This window comes from Oncorhynchus mykiss, chromosome 13, assembly GCF_013265735.2.
Source record: "Oncorhynchus mykiss isolate Arlee chromosome 13, USDA_OmykA_1.1, whole genome shotgun sequence".
NCBI classification, from domain to species: domain Eukaryota; kingdom Metazoa; phylum Chordata; class Actinopteri; order Salmoniformes; family Salmonidae; genus Oncorhynchus; species Oncorhynchus mykiss.
Window position 1 is genome coordinate 33685257 of NC_048577.1, and position 23534 is coordinate 33708790.

Here is a 23534-nt window from a genome sequence, read left to right on the forward strand (position 1 = left end):
TCTGTAGATTAGGGCCTAAATAATCCATTTAAATTGACTGATTTCCTTATATGAACTGTAACTCAGTAAAGTCTTTGAAATTGTTGCATGTTGTGTTTATAGTTTTGTTCGGTATACTGTAGATCTCTGTTCAATATAACTTACCCTTCCATTTCTTGACTGTTGTTTGATGTGCCAATTCATAAGCAAGTTCCCTGCATTTGAGGCTACTGAGCCCATTAAACTGGTGCACGAGATTCTTGATATGTTTAGCAAGCTCAGACTCCATGTCATCAGATAAGACCTTGTGTGCCTCTGCTACTCTATCATAGCCTCTTTCACACAGGCACACGTTCGTTTTCCTTCTTGTCAATGTGCCTCTTCAGTGTCATTCAGTCTATTTTTTCATCCCTTGTTGCTCCTCGAATAAACTTCTCCCCTTATCTCTGTCTGTTTCTGTTTCTTTCTTTCCTTCTCTCTCTCTCTTTATCTCTCAGTCTCTCTCTCTCTCTTCAAAGGAGTTTTGCGTATTGCTCTGATTTCTCTGGCTTGTCACTGCCCCCTGGTGGTTGTCGATTGCCATAGCAGACTTGTCAAACGTTGGATCATAGCCAAGTAAGTGCATTCAATTCACGACATGATATTTAATATACAGGATATTCCGGTCCCTTATAATCCCTAATATAAGTTACAAATACAATGTTGATCATAGTAGGACTATCTGCACACCTGATAAGCCTGGATATGCAGGTCCAAAGGACAGTATAAGCATCAACATGGCATGTATTATTATTTTATAACTGGTACGTAGTATACGTTTTGTGTAGTGTTTCATGTTCATGAAGGGGTCATGGGAATGAACCGTTTGGGATCCACTGCCATAATAGACCTAGCAGGGTTGTGGTGAATTCCATTTCGACACCAGTCAATTCAGGAAGTACACTGGAATTCAAATGGAATTGACCCCAACCCTGCTGCCTAGATCGAATGTGCCAACTTTGAGATAAACATTGGGCTTGTTCCCACTAGAGGGCATCATCCTAGAGGGCAATGGAATGAGTCCACAGTAACACAAGAAAGAACCGTGAGCATTTCAATAAAATACGACATATATTTTATTTATAAAACAAGTCTGTATTTATTTGACAAAATTACTCAGAATGTACAGCACCATTTCAATGAAAGTGATTTTTGTCATGAAGTGTAGAAGGTGAAAATGAAATGAAATGAAATGTACTTTTTCAGTCTTTGTAGAGGAGGGATCTCATGAGTAGTTTTAGCGAATATGATGGATAAGTGAAGATAGTTCACTCAGGCCGTTTACCATCGAAAATAAATAGTCCGTTCCAGTCTACTTAACTGGGTGTGTCGACTATAGCCACCAATGCAATAGCAGCTGGGTCTGGTCCACTTACTTCATTGAACCAGAAAAAGAAAACAGCAAGTTGGGTGTCTCTCTTCCTCTTCCATCTCTGGTTTTAGTTTGGCTTCAGTGTCTGCCAATATCTTCAAAAGACTGTTGTAAACACTAAAGCAACACTGGAGAAATGCAGAGGAGTTATGTTGGAGCCTTGCAGTCGATCTATGAAGCAGTCCTTCACTTTTACATTAGAAAGTGCAACTAGAAGAAAAACTGAAACGTTTTTCTAGTTTGAGGTTAAATTCTGAAGGGATAAGAGAGGCCTACCGGTATTTTTTAAAAAGCTTTAAAGAAAGAGAAAAAAAAACAGGACAATATATACTCAGGTTTTAAAACTCAGGTTAGTTTTAGAACAATTGATTTTAGAACAATTGATTTTTGAGGTGACATGTCTACGAATGACACGTGACATAGTATTTTGCTATGGAAACCAGTCAACCTCCAACAGCCAGTAACCATGCCCTCTAGGTCATAAAGCTGTTATGCAAACAACAACGTCTGTTTCATACATTACCTATTTGCTTTTGAACAGACAAGAAACTTAGCAACGCCAATAAAGTACACATTCTGTACCGTACAATGACGGTACAGTGTAATATGCATGACCTGAAACTCCCCATGTCCCTAGGACCTGTTGAATATTTAAAATCGGAGATGACTAATAGCACCTTATTAAAGGTAGTCTGTTTATGTATTCGTGGCCTAGGTAGGATGCAGACAGACAGGGGAGAATCAGGTGTCCCATTATTCCACTACTCCACTGGTTATAGATGGAAGGGACAGAGAGAGTGTGATACTGAGATGCCTACAAAGACTCTCAGTCCGTCCCAGATTTCTAGGGAACGAAAGAACAGAGATATCTGACTGGATTGACACAAAATGTCATGGCCCAATGGGATGCACTGCCTTTCATCTCTGTGCGTGTTACTGGGTGTGATAGATAAATGTGAAATGGTGAGACCAATGTATGTGTTTGAGGGAGAGGCAAAGAAAGTCTTCTGTGTTTGAGTCTGCACGAATTCGTTTGATAGAGAAAGACATGACGTTTTGGTGTGTTTGCGTGTGTGTACGTGAACTCATTTCCCAGAGCTCAGAGGTTCTTGTCGCTAGGCTTGTGACCAGGGAACAGATCGGGCGTTTCTGCTAACGTGGCCCTGATCTTCTTCTTCTCTTTAAAACGTCCCGAGTGGGACACTTTGACATGGCGTCCCTTGGTGGCCGTCTTATCCACTATCCTCTCCAGACGGGCGTTCAATTGGCTGTCCTCTGTGTTGCCCTCTACTGGACCGGGGGCTCCACTGTGGGGTGTGGTATTGCTGCCGTGCTCCGCTGGGATCTCGTACAGAACCTTGGGCTCTGACTTCTTCTTACGTAGGAAGGTCAGCTTCCACCAGCCAGGCGATGGGTCAGCCATGACCACACACAAACACAGAGAGGAGGGAGAGCGGGATGGAAGAATGGAGGGGCCTTGGGTTGATGTAGGGAGAGAAAGAGCGAGAGAAGTTTAGTAATATGTTAGTTAACAACTGTAGCTTTACAGCTCCACAATGTTTACAGTGAAGATGGATCAGATATGAGTCATGAACTCTCAGAGAGAAGAGTGAGGGAGGGAGGGAGAGTTACGTTAAATCCCCCTATGACTCTCTTCCCATTCCCCATTCAAACTCCTGCCACACCTCTTACCCTAAGCCCTAACCACAGTAACCTGACTCTGTGTCAGATAGATCTGTGTCAGGAGGAACGGACTGAGCCCTCCTGAATATTTCAGGGGAACTCAATAGGCACCATATGGTGGAGGGATGACAGGGCACCGCTGGAGATTGGGTTACTCCTAGTGTGTGTTGGCCAAGCTAAATGTGTTGGCTGCTAATAGCGCCTCATATTTCAGCCAAACCCTTTCTAGGATGAGATGACACTCACGGGTTGCCCAATCTCTCGTACTGAGGTGTTGTTCTTTGAATTGCAAGCGCCGCGCTACCATGGCCACTACTTCTGCCGCTACTACTGCCATTATCAATCCCTCTACCATTGTTGCCACCACCATCACAATAAATATGACTACTACCGCTACTACTACAACAACGACTACTGCTAGCGCAAACCTGAGTGTGGGGTTAGTTCCATTCGGATGCAGTCATTTCTGGGAATTAATTGACTTATTTTTCTAGCTGAAATTCCCCTGGCCTGGGTTCAAAAGCAACCACTCATTAAAGTAATTCATTCAACCGTGAGTTTCTGTTTAGTGTTTCACTTTCAATGACCGTTTCCCCTGTCAGGACTAGAGAGAGAAGTACCCAGGTGAAAAGCTTTTTAAATTCCAGGTAAACCGTTCTGAAAAGAAATATTAAAGGGGCATTCCAAAAATCACGTGTTCTGTCGTGTGTCGGTGCAGTTTAAGTGCTCCTGCTCTGACTGTAACAGTCGTGGGAGAGTTTGGCTGTTCATTGTGTAGTACAGGCAGAGCAGGTTGTATTGTCTGTCCTGTGGGTTTCTACACAGGTAAATCTGCCCACATAAGCAAACGTGTACTGATTTACCAGCACACGTACATCATTTACGTACATCATTTACCAGATGAACTGTGTGATGCGCAGGCAAAGGCGAACACAGACATGCAGGCGGAGGGAACCCACATGTAGCAAACGTAAAAATAGACACGTGAACACACGCACACTGCTCTGCCCTCGCTGCACACAGATAAAGCCTCGGCTTTGTGCCACTCTCCCCCCCCCCCCCCCCCAGAAGAAGGGAATAGGCCATTACCCACCGGTCGCTTAGCAACGGCGTGGAAATTTCCATAGAATATGCTAATGTACGTTTGGTCATCTGTTTAGGTGCTGGTGACCTTTAACCCGATAGCTGAGGGGTTGGGTTTCGGTTTGTGGATGAGCAAACAGAAGCCAAGACTGCTTTTGTGTTGGCCAATCGGCTACACTTGGCCAACATGTTAATGTTTGAGTTCCTTTGACTGGTTTCCTGCCCGGGTGAAACGTTCAGAGGGCAAAGCTAGTCTGGGCATCATTTCATCTGCCTCAGCATTAATAGTCTGGTCTAATATCTGGCTTTACGTGCGATCATTTCTTGGTTTACAGTATATTTTTTTACTTGTCAATTGTTATTCACCCTAACATATTTGTAACGCTAAATTCGCTTATCTGGGTTTACTAATACATGTGTCAGTCACCTGACTTTGTAGTACTGCCCTGTTTGTGGTTGGTTGTCTTGCAGTCAAAGTGCAACCCATTTTATGACCCTTCTACAGCGGGTTTCCTTATTAGTTCTAGTGCCCGTTCTATTGCCCGTTCTATTGCCCGTTCTATTGCCCATTCTATTGCCCGTTCTAGTGCCCGTTCTATTGCCCGTTCTAGTGCCCGTTCTAGTGCCCGTTCTAGTGCCCGTTCTATTGCCCGTTCTATTGCCCGTTCTGGTGCCCGTTCTATTGCCCGTTCTAGTGCCAGTTCTATTGCCCGTTCTAGTGCCCGTTCTAGTGTCCGTTCTAGTGCCCGTTCTATTGCCCGTTCTAGTGCCCGTTCTATTGCCCGTTCTATTGCCCGTTCTGGTGCCCGTTCTATTGCCCGTTCTATTGCCCGTTCTAGTGCCAGTTCTATTGCCCGTTCTAGTGTCCGTTCTAGTGCCCGTTCTATTGCCCGTTCTATTGCCCGTTCTAGTGCCCGTTCTATTGCCCGTTCTAGTGCCCGTTCTATTGCCCGTTCTAGTGCCCGTTCTATTGCCCGTTCTAGTGCCCGTTCTATTGCCCGTTCTATTGCCTGTTCTAGTGCCCGTTCTAGTGTCCGTTCTATTGCCCGTTCTATTGCCCGTTCTAGTACCCGTTCTAGTGCCCGTTCTAGTGCCCGTTCTAATGCCCGTTCTAGTGCCCGTTCTATTGCCCGTTCTATTGCCCGTTCTATTGCCCATTCTATTGCCCGTTCTAGTGCCCGTTCTATTGCCCGTTCTAGTGCCCGTTCTAGTGCCCGTTCTAGTGCCCGTTCTATTGCCCGTTCTATTGCCCGTTCTGGTGCCCGTTCTATTGCCCGTTCTAGTGCCAGTTCTATTGCCCGTTCTAGTGCCCGTTCTAGTGTCCGTTCTAGTGCCCGTTCTATTGCCCGTTCTATTGCCCGTTCTAGTGCCCGTTCTATTGCCCGTTCTATTGCCCGTTCTGGTGCCCGTTCTATTGCCCGTTCTATTGCCCGTTCTAGTGCCAGTTCTATTGCCCGTTCTAGTGTCCGTTCTAGTGCCCGTTCTATTGCCCATTCTATTGCCCGTTCTAGTGCCCGTTCTATTGCCCGTTCTAGTGCCCGTTCTATTGCCCGTTCTAGTGCCCGTTCTATTGCCCGTTCTAGTGCCCGTTCTATTGCCCGTTCTATTGCCTGTTCTAGTGCCCGTTCTATTGCCCGTTCTAGTACCCGTTCTAGTGCCCGTTCTAGTGCCCGTTCTAATGCCCGTTCTAGTGCCCGTTCTATTGCATATTCTGTTGCCCATTCTAGTGCCCGTTCTAGTGCCCGTTCTATTGCCCGTTCTATTGCCCGTTCTATTGCCCGTTCTATTGCCCGTTCTAGTGCCCGTTCTAGTGCCCGTTCTATTGCCCGTTCTAGTGCCCGTTCTAGTGCCCGTTCTATTGCCCGTTCTATTGCCCGTTCTAGTGCCCGTTCTAGTGCCCGTTCTATTGCCCGTTCTAGTGCCCGTTCTATTGCCCGTTCTATTGCCGTTCTATTGCCCGTTCTAGTGCCCGTTCTAGTGCCCGTTCTATTGCCCGTTCTATTGCCCGTTCTAGTGCCCGTTCTAGTGCCCGTTCTATTGTCCGTTCTATTGCCCGTTCTAGTGCCTGTTGGAATGCCAGTCAGTCAGTGACGTTCAACATAGCTCATTCTCAGGTCGTCCGCCCTGTCTGTCTCTGCGTCATTCCGTCCACCTCTTGTCCTTTAGCCATCAGTAACCTAGACTTCCCGTTTCACAGCCTCCTTCAGAGCAGAACATCGGTCAAGTAGCTTTACCGTGTCCTGGACTAGTCGCTGGCACAGCCGGTCGTCCAGGTCAGCCGACAAGGTAACTTCCAAGTAAAGCTCCAAGTGCTGAGTCCGTTTACATGGCGTCATGAGGAACTCCACAAGGAAACGTGAGATCTCAATTTTAGAGAGTCATTCGTTTTACTTCCAGTCCTGTAGAAGGTCTACGCTACGGTAAACATCCACCTGTGTGTGCAGACTGGGCTCAACGCCACTGACGGGCAAGTCACCTTTGGCGATAACCGTCTGCACTTAAAGCCGATAAGCTCCATTTCCCCACGCTAACGTTAGACTCTTTATCTGGGAATTCACACATCACACCAATTGTGGAGCACGGTCAAATATGAGGGGAATGTCTCTTGCAGTCAATCTGTCAAACTATTGCATTATTCAGGCTTTGACGCAACAGTGGCCAATATGCCGGCCATTAGGGCTGGGGTCATTCCCTCGAAGGATATACTATACGTGTTTTGGTATACGTTAAATTGGTGCCGTGACTATAAGATCATACAGCTGGTAATTATTAGCGAAAAGTAGGATGTCAAGGAGAGTTACGCAAATGAAAGTGTCACATTGGTATTTTACAGCTGACATAGCCAGCCAGAGCATTGTATTGAATCCATACAAATGTATTACACATTGACATACGGTCACCAAGGAACAGTGCAATCAGTTAGGTGCAGTGTGTGCTAACAGCTTAGTGTTTACCCAGTGTGTGTGTGTGTGTGTGTGTGTGTGTGTGTGTGTGTGTGTGTGTGTGCGTGTGTGGTCAAAAGGCTCAGTGTTCAAAGGTCCTTATTGCTAACTGGTACGAGGGGCCCAAGGAAGCCCGTTCTGTCTGAAGTCCACTTTCGGTCAGTTTAAGAGGTATTCAAGCCCGATATTTGACGTTGTGAAGAAAGATACAACTAGCGCTTACATTTTGATCGTCAATATTTCATCATTGCAATCTTGCGATCTGGCAAAATGTTGCTAATTGTACATTGTCAAGGCACAGTTTAGTGTGTGTGTGTGTGTGTGTGTGTGTGTGTGTGTGTGTGTGTGTGTGTGTGTGAGAGCGAGAGCGAGAGGGAGTGAGTGTGTGTGTGTCCACAAGAATAGTAAACAAACAAAAATTTGACCAACTGGGGACATTTTGTTGGTCCCCACAAGCTCAAATGCTGGGTTAAAGTTAGATTTAGGGTTAGGATTAGGAGCTAGATTTAGTTTTAGGGTTAGGGTTAGGAGCTAGGGTTAGAGTAAGGGTTAAGGTTAGGGTTAGGGTTACGGTAATGGTACGGTTAGCGTTAGGTGAAGGGTTAGGGATTACAGGATTTTGAATGGGACTGAATTGTGTATCCCCACAAGGTTAGTTGTACAAGGCTGTGTGTGTGCGAGTGTGTGTGTGTGTGTGTGTGTGTGTGTGTGTGTGTGTGTGTATGCAATAACCTCACCTGTATATATGTAGAGCTCTGGAGACGACCTTCCTCCCAAAGCTTAATAGTTTATGGGAGAAACCCTGCTTGGAAAGCCAAATATATCGACTCAAATATCAGATCATTGCCACTCCAATATCCACTCCAGAATCCTCTTCCACTCTTATCCTTTTACTGCTGTCCTTCCCTTCGTCTTCTTCGTCCTCCCCTGTACAGCCTATTCTCTCTCTCTCTGTCTCTCTCTCTCTGTCTCTCTCTGATAGTCAGGTGTAGAGCTACAGGTGCAACCTTCGTCCCTCCTCCTGTCACACAGATACACACTCAGCTGAGTGGAGCACTGCAGACCCCGCCCACTGGGACTTGGGTAAACACAACCGGGGCGACAGCAAGGTGAGGGAGAGCATAGATCGACGCTCAATAGATCCGCTCAACTTATTACGCTTTCTGCCAAATCACTCTGACGACACTTTCGCCATGTGTCAGTCAGACAGGTTCAGTCAGACAGGTTCAGTCAGACAGGAGGCTTGCAACTCTATAAAGCCCTGCAGAGGTCAGAGAGGATGAACATGACTTTACGGTTATAGATCTGCGCGCCAGCAGATATCATGTTGTGTTCGTGTTGACTTCCATCACGCCCGGTGTTACGGTTTTGAATCGCTCCCTCAGAAGTAGGACGTTGGTTAGTATGTAACCAAACGGCTTTAAACAATGACGGGGCAAAAAAAAGACCTATTCCGTATATTTATTCAAAGGGTAAGACAGCAGAAGTCTCGTACAACCCTCTTCAACCCACTGCCAATATCCGGGCTCAGGGAAAGCGGAACCGGCGCAGACACAAACATCAACCACCCGATAAAACAATCTCCAAGGCCGCTTGTGATGAAACTGACCGATCACACGTTTCAGTTGAAAACATCCTTAAGACCCAAAATGGCTGCCGTAAAAAAAAAAAACAGAGGCCTTATATAACCCAGCTCATCTCTCCCTGTAGATGGGACCTGTCCCCACAAGTCTAGATAGCGTGGTTCCTTGTGTCCAGCTCCAAAGTAGTCAACCATCTGCCTGCTAAAGGCCCATAAACCTATAGTTTATAAGAATATAAACTATAGGAATATTAAGAATATTAAGTTCAGGTTGTGGTTCCGTTGTGGGTGGAACCGTGACGGTTCTCCTGGTTGCTGCTCTGTGATGAGTGTCTCTAGAAGGGCGATATGGACAATTACCACAATCGCCCCCCTTTTGGGGGAAAGGGTTTGTTGTTTCGTACACATGTTTCGCCAGTGACTTTCCCTGAAGCAACATGGGACAAGTGGGCAAGTACAGTTTTTCTGACTTCCTACATCATGTCGGCCACAACTTTAACGAACACAGATATGAACCCCATTGTCCTGTATCATAATATCATGTTATGACTTTCTGAGCTCTATAATAATGATAATGATACATTTTTACTTCATATAGCGCTATGAGCAATTTAAAAGATCAGATTGAAGAGGGAGGAAATTGCCTGAGCAGCGCCCCTTGTCCTATCAATCTCTGCCACGGTCACATCATGCAAAACGTCCAACAATGCCATCCTTAGATCTCAAGCACATCTCAGCTTCATATCAGTTTGCATGTTCTGGGCAGAAGCGGTCATGTGAGATTTGATCTGGTGATGAGCTCTGAGTGGGAATAAGAGCCACTGCTTTATGGTGAGACCAATGGGCAAGCTTGACAGCACAGTACAGTGAATAAAGCATTATAGTTCAGGGTGGCTTATAAACCTTATTTAAAAGGCTCAGGCCATTTGTATCAGCACAGCACATGCACCCTTCCCTCCCCCCTCCCTTTGTCTGATCTCATCTCTCTCTCTCTCTCTCTCTCTCTCTCTCTCTCTCTCTCTCCCCCCCCCCTTTTCTGGGACTGGCTGGGTGTGTGTGTGTGTCTCAGCATGAGTGTTTTATTGGCAGATGCCTGGCAGACGCCCGAACAACAGACACAATTGAGAAGGGACACACCAGCCAACACCCAACAACGCTATCTTTTACCAGCACTGCACAAGAGGTCGCATGGCTCGACACATACTGTTCCTTCTGACCTCTGACCCCCGAATGAGTGTTTCAGTACTTCAAACACGTAGGTGTGGAGAAGGAGAACGGGCCAAAGGGATCATGTGTGTGTTAGTATGTGATAGAGAGGGACAGAGATGAGGAGAATGGTTATCTATGCATAGTCACGTTCCCCCTTACCTAGGTGTACAAATTACCTCAGTATATAGCCACGCTATGGTTATTTTTAATTGTTACTTTTTATTTTATTTTTTAGTGGGGCTTGTTGTACCACGACTGAAATGACTGATGTCAGGAGGAGGAGGTTGAATATTTTTGTATTTTATTTATTTAGCAAATATTTTCTTAACTCTGTTGAACTGCGTTGTTGGTTAAGGGCTTGCAAGTAAGCATTTCCCGGTAAGGTCTACACCAAAATTTGATTTGATCTGAACTTCTAGGTGACAGGGACCTTAGACAGACAGCAGCACGTGGCCCTACAAATGGGGCCTTGTTTCTGACGGTTGATCGCAGAAAGCACAGAACATTTCTGCTCTGGTCTGCACCTGGGTGGGGAAAATGAGAGCGAACTTTACCTCTTACGACTGAGTCCCGGTTAATCACATTGATTTGGTTTACTTGGTGGATAACAACAACAAAAAAAGTAGACACCAAACCATTCACTTGGGAGAAGATCGGATTTAATATCATTTGTAATCAACAGTAATGTTACCTGACATCGATGGCAATTTGACACGACTGTTTGCTGAGACTGGAAAATATAGGAAAGGGCCCACGCAATGAAACGCTCATTCAAAGCAGGCACCGCGTGCAGAACTGTAGCGACGTAGATAAGCAAATATACGTCCCGGCATCAATCACAACTGGCTCGCAGATAACGGAAACCCGTGTCACGAGACAAATAGAAGATTCTTCCCTGTCAAACTGATTCTACGTACAGCACAATCCACCTGACAATCTACTAGAGGAACTGGCACTGTCACATCGCACTGTAAAGGCATGTCAATACAATAATGCACTGTGTTTTACCCAGATGTCATTCTTGTCGTTTTGTGTGTGTGTGTGTGCTTTACCCAGATGTCATTCTTGTCGTTTTGTGTGTGTGTGTGCTTTACCCAGATGTCATTCTTGTCGTTTTGTGTGTGTGTGTGCTTTACCCAGATGTCATTCTTGTCGTTTTGTGTGTGTGTGTGTGTCTGTAGTGTTTTGATTTTTGATATGTTGTTGGTTATGCATGTATTGTGTTGTTAGGTGTTGTCTGCCAATAATTAGCCAGTGGGTGGGTATACATTGTTTATTGAGTTGAAGTGGTTTTTGCAACTGCACCTCCTTGTGGACAGGGACTATAAAAGCACATACACCCAATGACAGAAGAGACATGCAAGGATTCCATCACCTTGCCTGCCCCCCCCCCCCCCAAAAAAAAAGCTGTGTGACCTCTCAAAAAAAAAACTGTGATAGCCTTTCTTTATAATCTACCACTGATGCCAGACGAGGCATTTGGGTCAAATATTTCCTTAAAACAATAGAGACCATCAAATAGCATGTCACCTGATGTAGTACTCACATTTCCCAGCAGAGGGCACCCGCCAGCATTGTACATGACATCACTGGGCACTGCTGGGCTCTCTGCCATCAAACACAGGGCTGGCACTCTGCCATGGCAGTAACTTCACTCGTGCTGTCCTGCTGGTGGCAGACCTCTAAAGCAATTAGGCCGCCCTAGTCTCTGGCACCAGGAAACCTCCATGGCACCTCGGTGCTGCTCTCCCATGTGGCACGTTGGCTGTGGGTCCACTGGGTCAGTCTAGCGCAGCTAGACACTCTGGGTCCTGCTCCAAGTCCTGGGGAGTGTCTTACAGACTTACAGACTACAGTCCACTGGTTGCTAGTGGGGATTGTTGTACCACGACGCCACTGAAATGACTGATGTCGGGAGAAGAACCAGGTTGAATATGTTAGGGGTGTTTTAAAAAAACCAAAACTTACCAATAGCTGTTGTCGACGCACATGAGATGGTTGAAGTTGTAAGGGAGTCCTAAGTAACACTGCCACCCTGTGGTCTCACCCTATCATTGCAGGGAATATGATCAGATGGGGACAACGGTTTGAAAGTTTTTTTTGCACTGTCTTTGTTTGCGGTAGTATGGTGACAGGACACCAGGTGGCAGTAGAACACATTGACACTCGTTTACACTCAAAACCTCGTGATTTCATAAAAACAATTGAGAATGTTCTGTATATTTTAGGATTCAGACACACAGTTTATAAATACAGTGTTCTACTCAATCAGAGGAAAGAGCAGTGAAGAACAATGAGTTGGTCATTGGTAGAATAATGAAGAGGGAGAGTGGAGGAAAGAGGAGAGGGAGAGTGATGTTTATTTATTTTCCCTTTTGTACTGTAACTATTTGCACATAGTTACAGCACTGTATATAGCCACAATATGACATTTGAAATGTCTCTTCCTTTTGAACCTTTGTGTGTTTAATGTTCATTTTTTATTATTTATTTCAGTTTTGTTTGTAATCTATTTCACTTGCTTCGGCAATGAATTGGAATGTTTCCCATTCCAATAAATCCCTTTGAATTGAGAGAGAGAGCGAGAGAGATAGAGGTGCTCTGTAAATGTGATTCTGAAGGAGGGCTGTCCCCTTAAGCACAAGGTAGCCCCCCTTCACTCTCCTCTCTCGCTCTCCTTCCCCTCTCTCCTCTCGCGTGCGACTCCATTTTAATTTCACAGCAGAGAGAGCTTAACTCATGGCGGTGGGGACCCCCTGGCCACACCTCTCTCTCTCTCTCTCTCTCTCTCTCTCTCTCAGGACACTCAAAGCACTGTTACATCCTCCTGCTGCCCTCCATCCCTCTATCCCTCCTTCCCTCTCTTCATGCCCACCCCATCACTCCAGTCGCTCGTTACCGAGGGCGGCGGAGGAGGCACAGTGAGTGATGGGAGCCATCCATTAGAACCCCACCACCAGCCTCAGTCCTACACACACACACACCTGACCCACAAAAACACACACACACGCATACACACACACCTGACCCACAAATACACACCCACCCACCCCCAAACACACACACACACACACACACACACACACACACACACACACACACACACACACACACACACACACACACACACACACACACACACACCTGACCAACAAATACACACCCACCCACCCCCAAACACACATGCATACACACACACCTGACCTACAAATACACACCAACCCACCCCCAAACACACACGCATACACACACACACACACACCTGACTCACAAATACACACCCACCCACCCCCAAACACGCATGCATGCATGCACACACACACACAACAACCACCTCAAACATGCAAACACTCTCACTCTCTTCAAAATGCATGGGTGTAACAGATTAGCTGTAACCCGTGCTTTAATGGCCACTTCCTCTCCAGTCAGGTCCACTATGCACCAGCGTTACCGGTTTACAATGGGAGCGGGGGATGGAGCGTGCCGGGGTGGGGGGTAACATGTTTGACACAACCATTCATGGCATCCTTTATTGATTGGCAGTGGCATATTTTCCATTTTATTGCTGTTCTAGTTACCTTCAACACCTCCAGGCCCAGCGGATCACCCATTCAGTCATACTGTAGAATGGTCCTTCTTTTCCATTTAGCTAAATAGCCACTTCCTATTTCAAATTGTGGGTATCAGCGCCGCAATAGCTCGTGACGACGATGATGATGACGACGATGATGTTCCTACAGTAAGGCCGTTCGTGGTCAAACTGGGATGATAGACATGTGCGTCTAACACTGACGACCGTGTGAATGTCGGCCAGGAACACAGAGCGACGGTAATGACAGCAGCGATGACATTGGAATTGGCAAGATAGTGGATGACACGAGTTGAAAGCATAAAAGTACGAACCATATAGAGTCCCAGGAGTTTTTTTTTTTCTCCTACGTCTAATAGGTGAGCTAACCGGCACTTCCTCTCCGTTGATGGACAGATAGGCCAAACATTTGGTTTCCGAATCCAATCTGAGCCTGCTAGAGCTGCTGCTTAATATACAGAGCACTGTCACCCCTCTCCGCTAGTGTCAACATCCCATCGCATCTTGACAACTGGGATTGTTTCCAAGATCAACTGACATGGAATGGAAAAGTTCAATTCGGTTCAGCAAAATATGTCCAATTGATAAAACAAGAAAGTGACACGGTAGCACTCGCACGCACACGCGAACCCCTTCTTTTTAAATAAAATCTCCTCCCACCAACCCTCCCCCTCTACCTTACCTCCTATGCCTCCCTCCCATTCCCTCCCTTCCGTTCCCTCCCTCCCGTTCCCTCCCTCCCTCCCATTCCCTCCCTCCCGGTCCCTCCCTCCCGTTCCCTCCCTCCCATTCCCTCCCTCCCGTTCCCTCCCTCCCGTTCCCTCCCTCCCTCCCATTCCCTCCCTTCCGTTCCCTCCCTCCCTCCCGTTCCCTCCCTCCCTCCCATTCCCTCCCTCCCGTTCCCTCCCCTCCCTCCCATTCCCTCCCTCCCTCCCATTCCTTCCCTCCCATTCCCTCCCTCCCTCCCTCACATTCCCTCCCTCCCTCCCTCCCTCCCATTCCCTCCCCTCCCTCCCATTCCCTCCCTCCCGTTCCCTCCCTCCCATTCACTCCATCCCTCCCATTCCCTCCCTCCCTCCCATTCCCTCCCTCCCTCCCATTCCCTCCCTCCCATTCCCTCCCATTCCCTCCCTCCCTCCCGTTCCCTCCCTCCCATTCCCTCCCTCCCTCCCGTTCCCTCCCTCCCTCCCATTCCCTCCCTCCCGTTCCATCCCTCCCATTCCCTCCCTCCCTCCCATTCCCTCCCTCCCTCCCATTCCCTCCCTCCCATTCCCTCCCATTCCCTCCCTCCCATTCCCTCCCTCCCTCCCGTTCCCTCCCTCCCTCCCTCCCGTTCCCTCCCTCCCTCCCGTTCCCTCCCTCCCTCCCTCCCTCCCGTTCCCTCCCTCCCTCCCGTTCCCTCCCTCCCTCCCTCCCGTTCCCTCCCTCCCTCCCTCCCGTTCCCTCCCATTCCCTCCCTCCCTCCCGTTCCCTCCCTCCCTCCCTCCCTCCCGTTCCCTCCCTCCCTCCCGTTCCCTCCCTCCCTCCCTCCCGTTCCCTCCCTCCCGTTCCCTCCCGTTCCCTCCCTCCCTCCCGTTCCCTCCCTCCCTCCCGTTCCCTCCCTCCCGTTCCCTCCCTCCCTCCCTCCCGTTCCCTCCCTCCCTCCCTCCCGTTCCCTCCCTCCCATTCCCTCCCATTCCCTCCGTCCCATTCCCTCCCTCCCTCCCGTTCCCTCCCTCCCTCCCTCCCGTTCCCTCCCTCCCTCCCATTCCCTCCCTCCCATTCCCTCCCTCCCTCCCTCCCTCCCATTCCCTCCCTCCCATTCCCTCCCTCCCTCCCGTTCCCTCCCTCCCATTCACTCCCTCCCTCCCATTCCCTCCCTCCCTCCCTCCCTCCCATTCCCTCCCTCCCATTCCCTCCCTCCCTCCCTCCCTCCCATTCCCTCCCTCCCATTCCCTCCCTCCCTCCCGTTCCCTCCCTCCCATTCACTCCCTCCCTCCCATTCCCTCCCTCCCTCCCTCCCGTTCCCTCCCTCCCTCCCTCCCTCCCGTTCCCTCCCTCCCTCCCTCCCGTTCCCTCCCTCCCTCCCTCCCTCCCGTTCCCTCCCTCCCTCCCTCCCTCCCGTTCCCTCCCTCCCTCCCTCCCATTCCCTCCCTCCCATTCCCTCCCTCCCATTCCCTCCCTCCCATTCCCTCCCTCCCATTCCCTCCCTCCCATTCCCTCCCTCCCGTTCCCTCCCTCCCATTCACTCCCTCCCTCCCGTTCCCTCCCTCCCATTCCCTCCCTCCCATTCCCTCCCTCCCATTCCCTCCCTCCCGTTCCCTCCCTCCCATTCACTCCCTCCCTCCCGTTCCCTCCCTCCCATTCCCTCCCTCCCATTCCCTCCCTCCCATTCACTCCCTCCCTCCCATTCCCTCCCTCCCTCCCGTTCCCTCCCTCCCTCCCTCCCTCCCTCCCGTTCCCTCCCTCCCTCCCTCCCGTTCCCTCCCTCCCTCCCTCCCTCCCTCCCGTTCCCTCCCTCCCTCCCTCCCTCCCGTTCCCTCCCTCCCGTTCCCTCCCTCCCTCCCTCCCTCCCGTTCCCTCCCTCCCTCCCTCCCATTCCCTCCCTCCCATTCCCTCCCTCCCATTCACTCCCTCCCTCCCATTCCCTCCCTCCCTCCCTCCCTCCCTCCCGTTCCCTCCCTCCCTCCCGTTCCCTCCCTCCCTCCCTCCCTCCCGTTCCCTCCCTCCCTCCCTCCCGTTCCCTCCCTCCCTCCCTCCCGTTCCCTCCCTCCCTCCCTCCCTCCCTCCCGTTCCCTCCCTCCCTCCCTCCCTCCCGTTCCCTCCCATTCCCTCCCTCCCATTCCCTCCCTCCCATTCCCTCCCTCCCTCCCTCCCTCCCATTCCCTCCCTCCCATTCCCTCCCTCCCATTCCCTCCCTCCCATTCCCTCCCTCCCGTTCCCTCCCTCCCATTCACTCCCTCCCTCCCGTTCCCTCCCTCCCATTCCCTCCCTCCCATTCCCTCCCTCCCATTCCCTCCCTCCCATTCCCTCCCTCCCGTTCCCTCCCTCCCATTCACTCCCTCCCTCCCGTTCCCTCCCTCCCATTCCCTCCCTCCCATTCCCTCCCTCCCATTCCCTCCCTCCCATTCCCTCCCTCCCATTCACTCCCTCCCTCCCGTTCCCTCTCTCCCATTCCCTCCCTCCCATTCCCTCCCTCCCATTCCCTCCCTCCCTCCCGTTCCCTCCCTCCCTCCCTCCCGTGGCTCCATATTTCTCCATTACTGCGATTTTTAAACACCTCTTGTACTCCTATTAAAAAAAAGTTCTGCACTATTTACCACGTCGGCTATCAATCACTGTCCTCACCGCTACCCCTTCCCCGCCTCCACGTCCCTTCCTTCCCCCCCGGTCCCTCCAGCCCAAAGACAAGCGCTGCGCGGATCCATTTGTCAAAGCGGCTCCGGGAGCTACGCTTGACTGTGTCCGAGGAGGACAACCTGTCTCCGCCGCTACCGGGATGAAGGAAGGCGCTATGCAAATCAGCGGCTAATCTACGGCGGAAAACACAAGCGCGGCCCAGAGCCCGAGTTCCATTACTCCTCTTTAGCCTCCTGATTATGATTAAACTGATGGCTGCCGATCGGCATTAACTCTCTCCCTTCCGCTTCGTAGTATGTTAGAAGAGTAACTAGACTAAGACTAAGAGCCGGGTCTGTAGGTTTAGGGATAGTTGATGGGGTCTTGGTTTAGGGAACAGCACCAACGTTTTTGTGGCCCCATAGAGCGAAGGATGATTGGGTTGATGACCATTTGAAATGTAATTAGACGGTGTCTCTCTGTCCCTTCATTCCCAATCCTGTAGATGTTTGGTATTGCATACGGGGACCTAAAGAACAGATCGGGTGAGATACGGAGTCTTTACGGTCCATACCTAAACTACATTTGAGCCGTGGAAGCGTCTGAGAAATGTTTATTTTAGGGTGAACTGTCCCGCAATGATTGGTACTCATCCCAGTTTTGGACCACGCCAATCTAGTAGTCTCCTACACATTTTTAGTGATGCTAGGGACTAACCTTTTATCCAGCTCAGGTTATATTAATGAATACATGCACCGTTAACGCACATCAATTTTATTCTGACGAGGCCCGGGCTGTCTCGAGAGCAGGGGACATGACGTATCCTGCACACACTCAGAATGAATGAAGACGCTTTAGCATGCTGCTACACTCGACTACAGCAACTCTACTATGGGATCTGTGGATTGCAAGAGGCTTGACAAAGTGGTTGTTTTTATGCATTTTGTATTGTCCGTATCAAATGCTTTGGTAAGCGTGCAATCAGTTTCATGGCACTTTTACACACACACACACACACACACACACACACACACACACACACGTCAGCATTTTCACACCCGTTCCTCTTGCAGAGCACAGATAAACGCTTACTCTCATCCGCCAAGAGAAATGCAATCGCCGAAATGACAGATTTACACACCTTCAAGACAAAGATAAACACACGCACGCAAACACACGCACGCACACACACGTTCACACAAATACACGTACACACAAACACACACACAAAGGCAACATTACATGCATGTTTACTTCCCCGTAAATGACAAGAAACACGATGCCGTTTTATAACATACTGTACAAGCTGAAGATACACACACACACACACACACACACACACACACAAACACACTGCATAAGAGGCACACACATGTAAATCATGTCTGGATCCTTTGGCAGCATGTCTTTGTAGTTCTATGTAAATTGGATCTTAACAAAGGCATGGTAATGAATTCACTGCATGGTATCGGACACCATTTCCATAATAATACTCTGGACAGATCTGGACACATTTTGAGGGGCCTCGATGCCGGCATTTTCTGAGCTGTAGGCTTTGAGTGAGTCTGTAAAGCCTACATTTGTCGATTTTGAAGCAGTTCTTTTACATATAATTGAATATATATAAAACTTGTCTTTTTAATATTTTATGGACATATAATGTGCTATATTACATGTCCAAAAGCACAGTATATTGACAATATTACCACGGTAGTATTATGCTTGGGCGTGTGTGTGTGTGTGTGTGAGCGCGCGCGTGCGTGTATGAAAATGTACAATTATCCATGACCAGATTAATACACAGAGATAAATATGAAGCATTAGAGAGGGAAAAAATCGCATCCATTTCTCCTCCACTTCATCTTTCAGCCAGGATCGTTGAATAATATGGTTACCGAGTGGCACGGGTTAACGCACCACCGGAGTTATCAGTGGTAAAGTGGCGAGGGATCTTTCGGCGCTACGAAAACACGGCATCCGTCATTTCTATTAAAACCCTGTGTCACAAGCTGTTGAAACAATATCATACCCCGTCCACAGCTAAGAGACGGATAGGCTCTGTCCCAGCAGATCAAACATGATGTAGATAGCCAATCTGCTGACGTTATTCAACGTGTTACCATGCTTCCCTCTACCGAAGTATCCATATTAGAGGCCTTTACAGTGCCTGCTTGCTATTTCTTTTCTTTCTTTTTTTTTCGGGATGCCTCTTATCCATCTGTATGTAGGCTATCCTGGCTATGGTGTTGATATTTTACATAAATGAAAACATAACTAGATGAAAGCTCCTCGTAACAAATAATCGCGTAGGCGGCGGTTTTTAAATGAAACATTTCTGAATGCGATTTTTTTTTCCTTTTTCCCCCCCTTCAAATGTAAATGTATGAATTGGGTAATATTTGATTGTCTTGATTCCCCTTTTTCACGAACTCAAAAGAAAAAATACTCGACATCAAGCTGGTAGTACAGCAGTATTCAAACGACTGTTCCCAAGTTGTTGTTTTTTTTTATGAGGAAAATACCCAGAAATACACTTCATGCTCTAATATACAGATGTTCTAGTCTACGGGAGAGAGGCTAGTAAAACATCCTCTTCTAGATGGATCTAGTCTGGGGAAGACAGGCTTGGTGTTTCACTTGGATGGTTCTGGTTCTTACCGGTAGTTGTATTGTGTCAACCTGTGACTGGGCCCGGGCTACAACAACTGTATTAATTAGTAGCTAATTATAAAACAACACCCCCTGACAGTGGCCTTACAGGAGAGGCGCTTCAATCTGACAACCGTGGAGCTGTCACTAAGTTAGTCTATGTCTTTCACAGCATGAGAGAGAGAGAGATGGAGGAGAGAGAGAGAGAGAGATCAGCGTGTTTCAAGAGTACTCTCACACCAAAATACACACACACACACACACACACACACGCTCACACACTGTGTAATATCATAGCTTTGCCTCATTCATCCAAGTCTGCACACTCCTAGCTGTGTTGACATTAACCCCACTGGTAATAAATGGGCTTGCCAGGCGGCTGGGCCGTATGTTTAACATCACACACTGTGGCTGGACAAGACGTTATAGTGGGCCGACCCATCTGCGTGTGTGTTTGTTTGTGAGTGTGCTTGTGTGTGAGTGGGTGTGTGAATGCATGCGGGTGTGCATGCGAGTGAGGGGTTCGTGTGTGCGCGAGCATGTGTCTGTGCAGCTGTCACATGGCATCCATTACACCTGGAACGTTGATTACAGACAGGAAGTGTCTGTGGCCCCTGACCCCTCCCCCACCTCCCTCATTGGTCCTAGTCCCCTGAGATCCCAACAGGCCTTGCTGCTCTATAAAGAGACCTATAAAGGATAGGAGGCTGGAGAGCTTTGTGTGTGTGTGTGTGTGTGTGTGTGTGTGTGTGTGTGTGTGTGTGTGTGTGTGTGTGTGTGTGTGTGTGTGTGTGTGTGTGTGTGTGTGTGTGTGTGTGTGTGTGTGTGTGTGTGTGTGTGTGTGTGTCACACCCTGACACTGTACTGCGGGGCCCAATGGAGATTTTGAGAAATACCAACACCGTCAAACAGATACCTCTTATGTAGTGAGAAGACACTATAAATAGCCAAAGGTGAGGGATTGTATTCTGTATGAATGTAGGGACATGTGTTACATACTGTAAATAGACACAGCATATAGATGGATACTGTATGTACCGGTATATACCTATGTGCACATCGCCCTTCACTCTCCCCATAAAGCCCTTTCATACAATAGGACTCACAAACCCATAAAGGTCTTGGAGTAGAAGCCATGATGTGCTTGCCTACCGGCCACCTATTCCCTTTGTAGTGCACTACTTTTGACCAGGTGCTGATCAAGTGGTTAGGATGCCATTTGGGACCCCCCCCCCCCCCTGTAAACTGGGTGTAATGTACCGTTCATGTATGTATGTCTGCATACCTGTCTACTGTGCTCGGCAACAACGGATCATCACTCCCAGAAACCTTCCTTCATGTTCAGACGTTTATGACGGTGTCTATATGTTCAGACCGTGGATACGTCCCATAGGGCACCCTATTGCTTCACACTTCGCTACTTTTGAACAGGGCCCATAGAGGTCTGGTCAAAAGTAGTGCACTGTATACGGAATAGGGTGCCATTTGGGACGCGGATATCGGAGAGAGAGAGATAGGCAAGCCGTTTTAGTGTGGAGCTGCTCCTTAACACCTAAACCACTGGTGCAAAGAGAGGAGAGGGGTGGAGCCTAGGTATGAGGAGTTATAGAGAGAGAGAGCTAGAGAGAGAGAGAGAGTTGACCAATCACATTCATTACACAAAGAGAGAGTTATCCAATCACATTAATGAGAGAGAGAGAGCGAGAGAGAGAGAGAGAGAGAGATGTTGTCCAATCAGGATTGAGATTGTCAGTGTGATTGACAGGAACAACTTTGTCATCAGTGTAGGATGTGGGAAAAAGACATTACTCAGTAAATGGCAGTAGTGGTTTTGGCGCCAAGCCTTGCTATGGGCACTGATACATATAGAATATGTCTGTGTGGAGTTAGTGTGATCATGAATGAAGGGAGTTGTCTAGCCTAATAAAAAACACCAACATTAAAAAGGAAGTTAAATTAAGTTTCCGGTTAGGAGTAAAGTTGAGTAATGCAGCGCCAATGTGCTTCATGACACACAAGCTACACAGTACATACATAAGAGTACACTATAACAGATATAATTTAACACGTGCAAGCACACACGCACCCACACACACTCACTCACTCACTCACTCACTCACACACACACACACACACGCACACACACACACACACACACACACACACACACACACACACACACACACACACACACACACACACACACACATACACGCACGCACGCACCCACACTCACTCACTCACTCACTCACTCACTCACACACACACACACACACACACACACACACATACACACACACACACACACACACACGCAGATGTCGCTCCCCGACCCTGCCCCCCCTTCTTTCTCTCGTGGCCTGCGGGAATTTCTGTACAAACAACAGGGGTCAGCCGGCGACCCTCAGTACAGAACCCAGGCAGGGTCAAAGGTCAGGTTCCCAGCCTGCTGTTGCCATGACGAGCGCATCTGGAGAAGGAGGTGGCAGCCCCTTGCTCTCCCCTCTTCCCCTCTCCTCTCCTCCTCTCTCTCTTTACATTGCCATGGCAAACGTCCAGTTTCTTTGCATTGTCCCGAGGCCCATTTTAGAGGAACATCAGCTCTAACACAGGGGAACTGTGTGTAACAGTAATGATTTGACAGTTATGGATCACATTTATATTTCCCCTTACAGCTGTGGGTCTCACAGCATGTTGTGCTACTGTTTGTAGAGGTAACTTGTAACTGGAACTTTTCACATGGTTTTTATTCACAGTCCTATTTCAGACGAGTTTATCTGGTATTCACAGTCCTATTTCAGACGAGTTTATCTGGTATTCACAGAGACGTAATATGGAAAGATATGGAACTGTGTACTCAGTTGAGGCAATCTAAAACCATTGGTACCTCAACTAACACACGTCTTGCCATTGTGTTATTTACTGTAAATGGAAAAGTGACACCTAATTAACCGGCCCAGCTGATTAACGGTTCAAACATAGAAACACATAAATGCCGTATATAAGATAGGAGAGGAATACATGAATAGAGATGGTCCTCGTTAGTGGTAATGACGACCATAGCTCTGCCTGCATGGACACATCAGTGATTCGACGGCACAGAAGAGTATTTATATGAGGATTTATAGAAGGCTGACGCACTCAGATTCAAGCCACTCATCTGACACGTCTTGGTTACGTCCCAAATGGCAGCCAATTCTCCTTATAGCGCACTACTTTTTTTTGCACTGCTGGTCAAAAGTAGTGCACTATTTAGGGATTAGGGTGCCATTTTGGACGTACCCCTCAAATCTGTGTTAGGGTATTTTGTCAACATGAACTAGTACTGTATGAACCAGTACTGTGTGAACCAGTACTATATGAACCAGTGCTGTGTGAACCAGTACTATATGAACCAGTGCTGTGTGAACCAGTACTATATGAACCAGTACTATATGAACCAGTGCTGTGTGAACCAGTACTATATGAACCAGTGCTGTGTGAACCAGTACTATATGAACCAGTACTATATGAACCAGTGCTGTGTGAACCAGTACTATATGAACCAGTGCTGTGTGAACCAGTACTATATGAACCCGTACTATATGAACCAGTACTACATGAACCAGTGCTGTGTGAACCAATATGGTGTGAACCAGTACTATATGAACCAGTACTATATGAACCAGTGCTGTGTGAACCAATATGGTGTGAACCAGTACTATATGAACCAGTACTATATGAACCAGTGCTGTGTGAGCCAGTACTATATGAACCAGTACTATATGAACCAGTACTGTGTGAACCAGTACTATATGAACCAGTGCTGTGTGAACCAGTACTATATGAACCAGTGCTGTGTGAACCAGTACTATATGAACCAGTGCTGTGTGAACCAGTACTATATGAACCAGTACTATATGAACCAGTGCTGTGTGAACCAGTACTATATGAACCAGTACTATATGAACCAGTGCTGTGTGAACCAGTACTATATGAACCAGTGCTGTGTGAACCAGTACTATATGAACCCGTACTATATGAACCAGTACTATATGAACCAGTGCTGTGTGAACCAATACGGTGTGAACCAGTACTATATGAACCAGT

The 23534-nt window shown here is 48.1% G+C and overlaps 1 protein-coding gene across 1 annotated transcript; it reads right to left on the reverse strand.

The window, feature by feature from the left end:
* Positions 1-1101: 1101 nt before the first annotated feature.
* On the reverse strand, positions 1102-8126 carry LOC110486159 (proline-rich protein 15-like protein A). The gene is made up of 2 exons (XM_021557556.2): positions 7836-8126; positions 1102-2866 (listed from the first exon to the last, which is right to left on the reverse strand). The coding sequence occupies exon 2, from the start codon at positions 2811-2813 to the stop codon at positions 2490-2492; it is 324 nt and encodes a 107-aa protein (XP_021413231.1). The 5' UTR covers positions 2814-2866; positions 7836-8126; the 3' UTR covers positions 1102-2489.
* Positions 8127-23534: the final 15408 nt, after the last annotated feature.

Bases quoted from the DNA above. Each gene is read 5' to 3' on its own strand.
- LOC110486159 (XM_021557556.2), bottom strand. From the start codon at position 2,813: ATGGCTGACCCATCGCCTGGCTGGTGGAAGCTGACCTTCCTACGTAAG.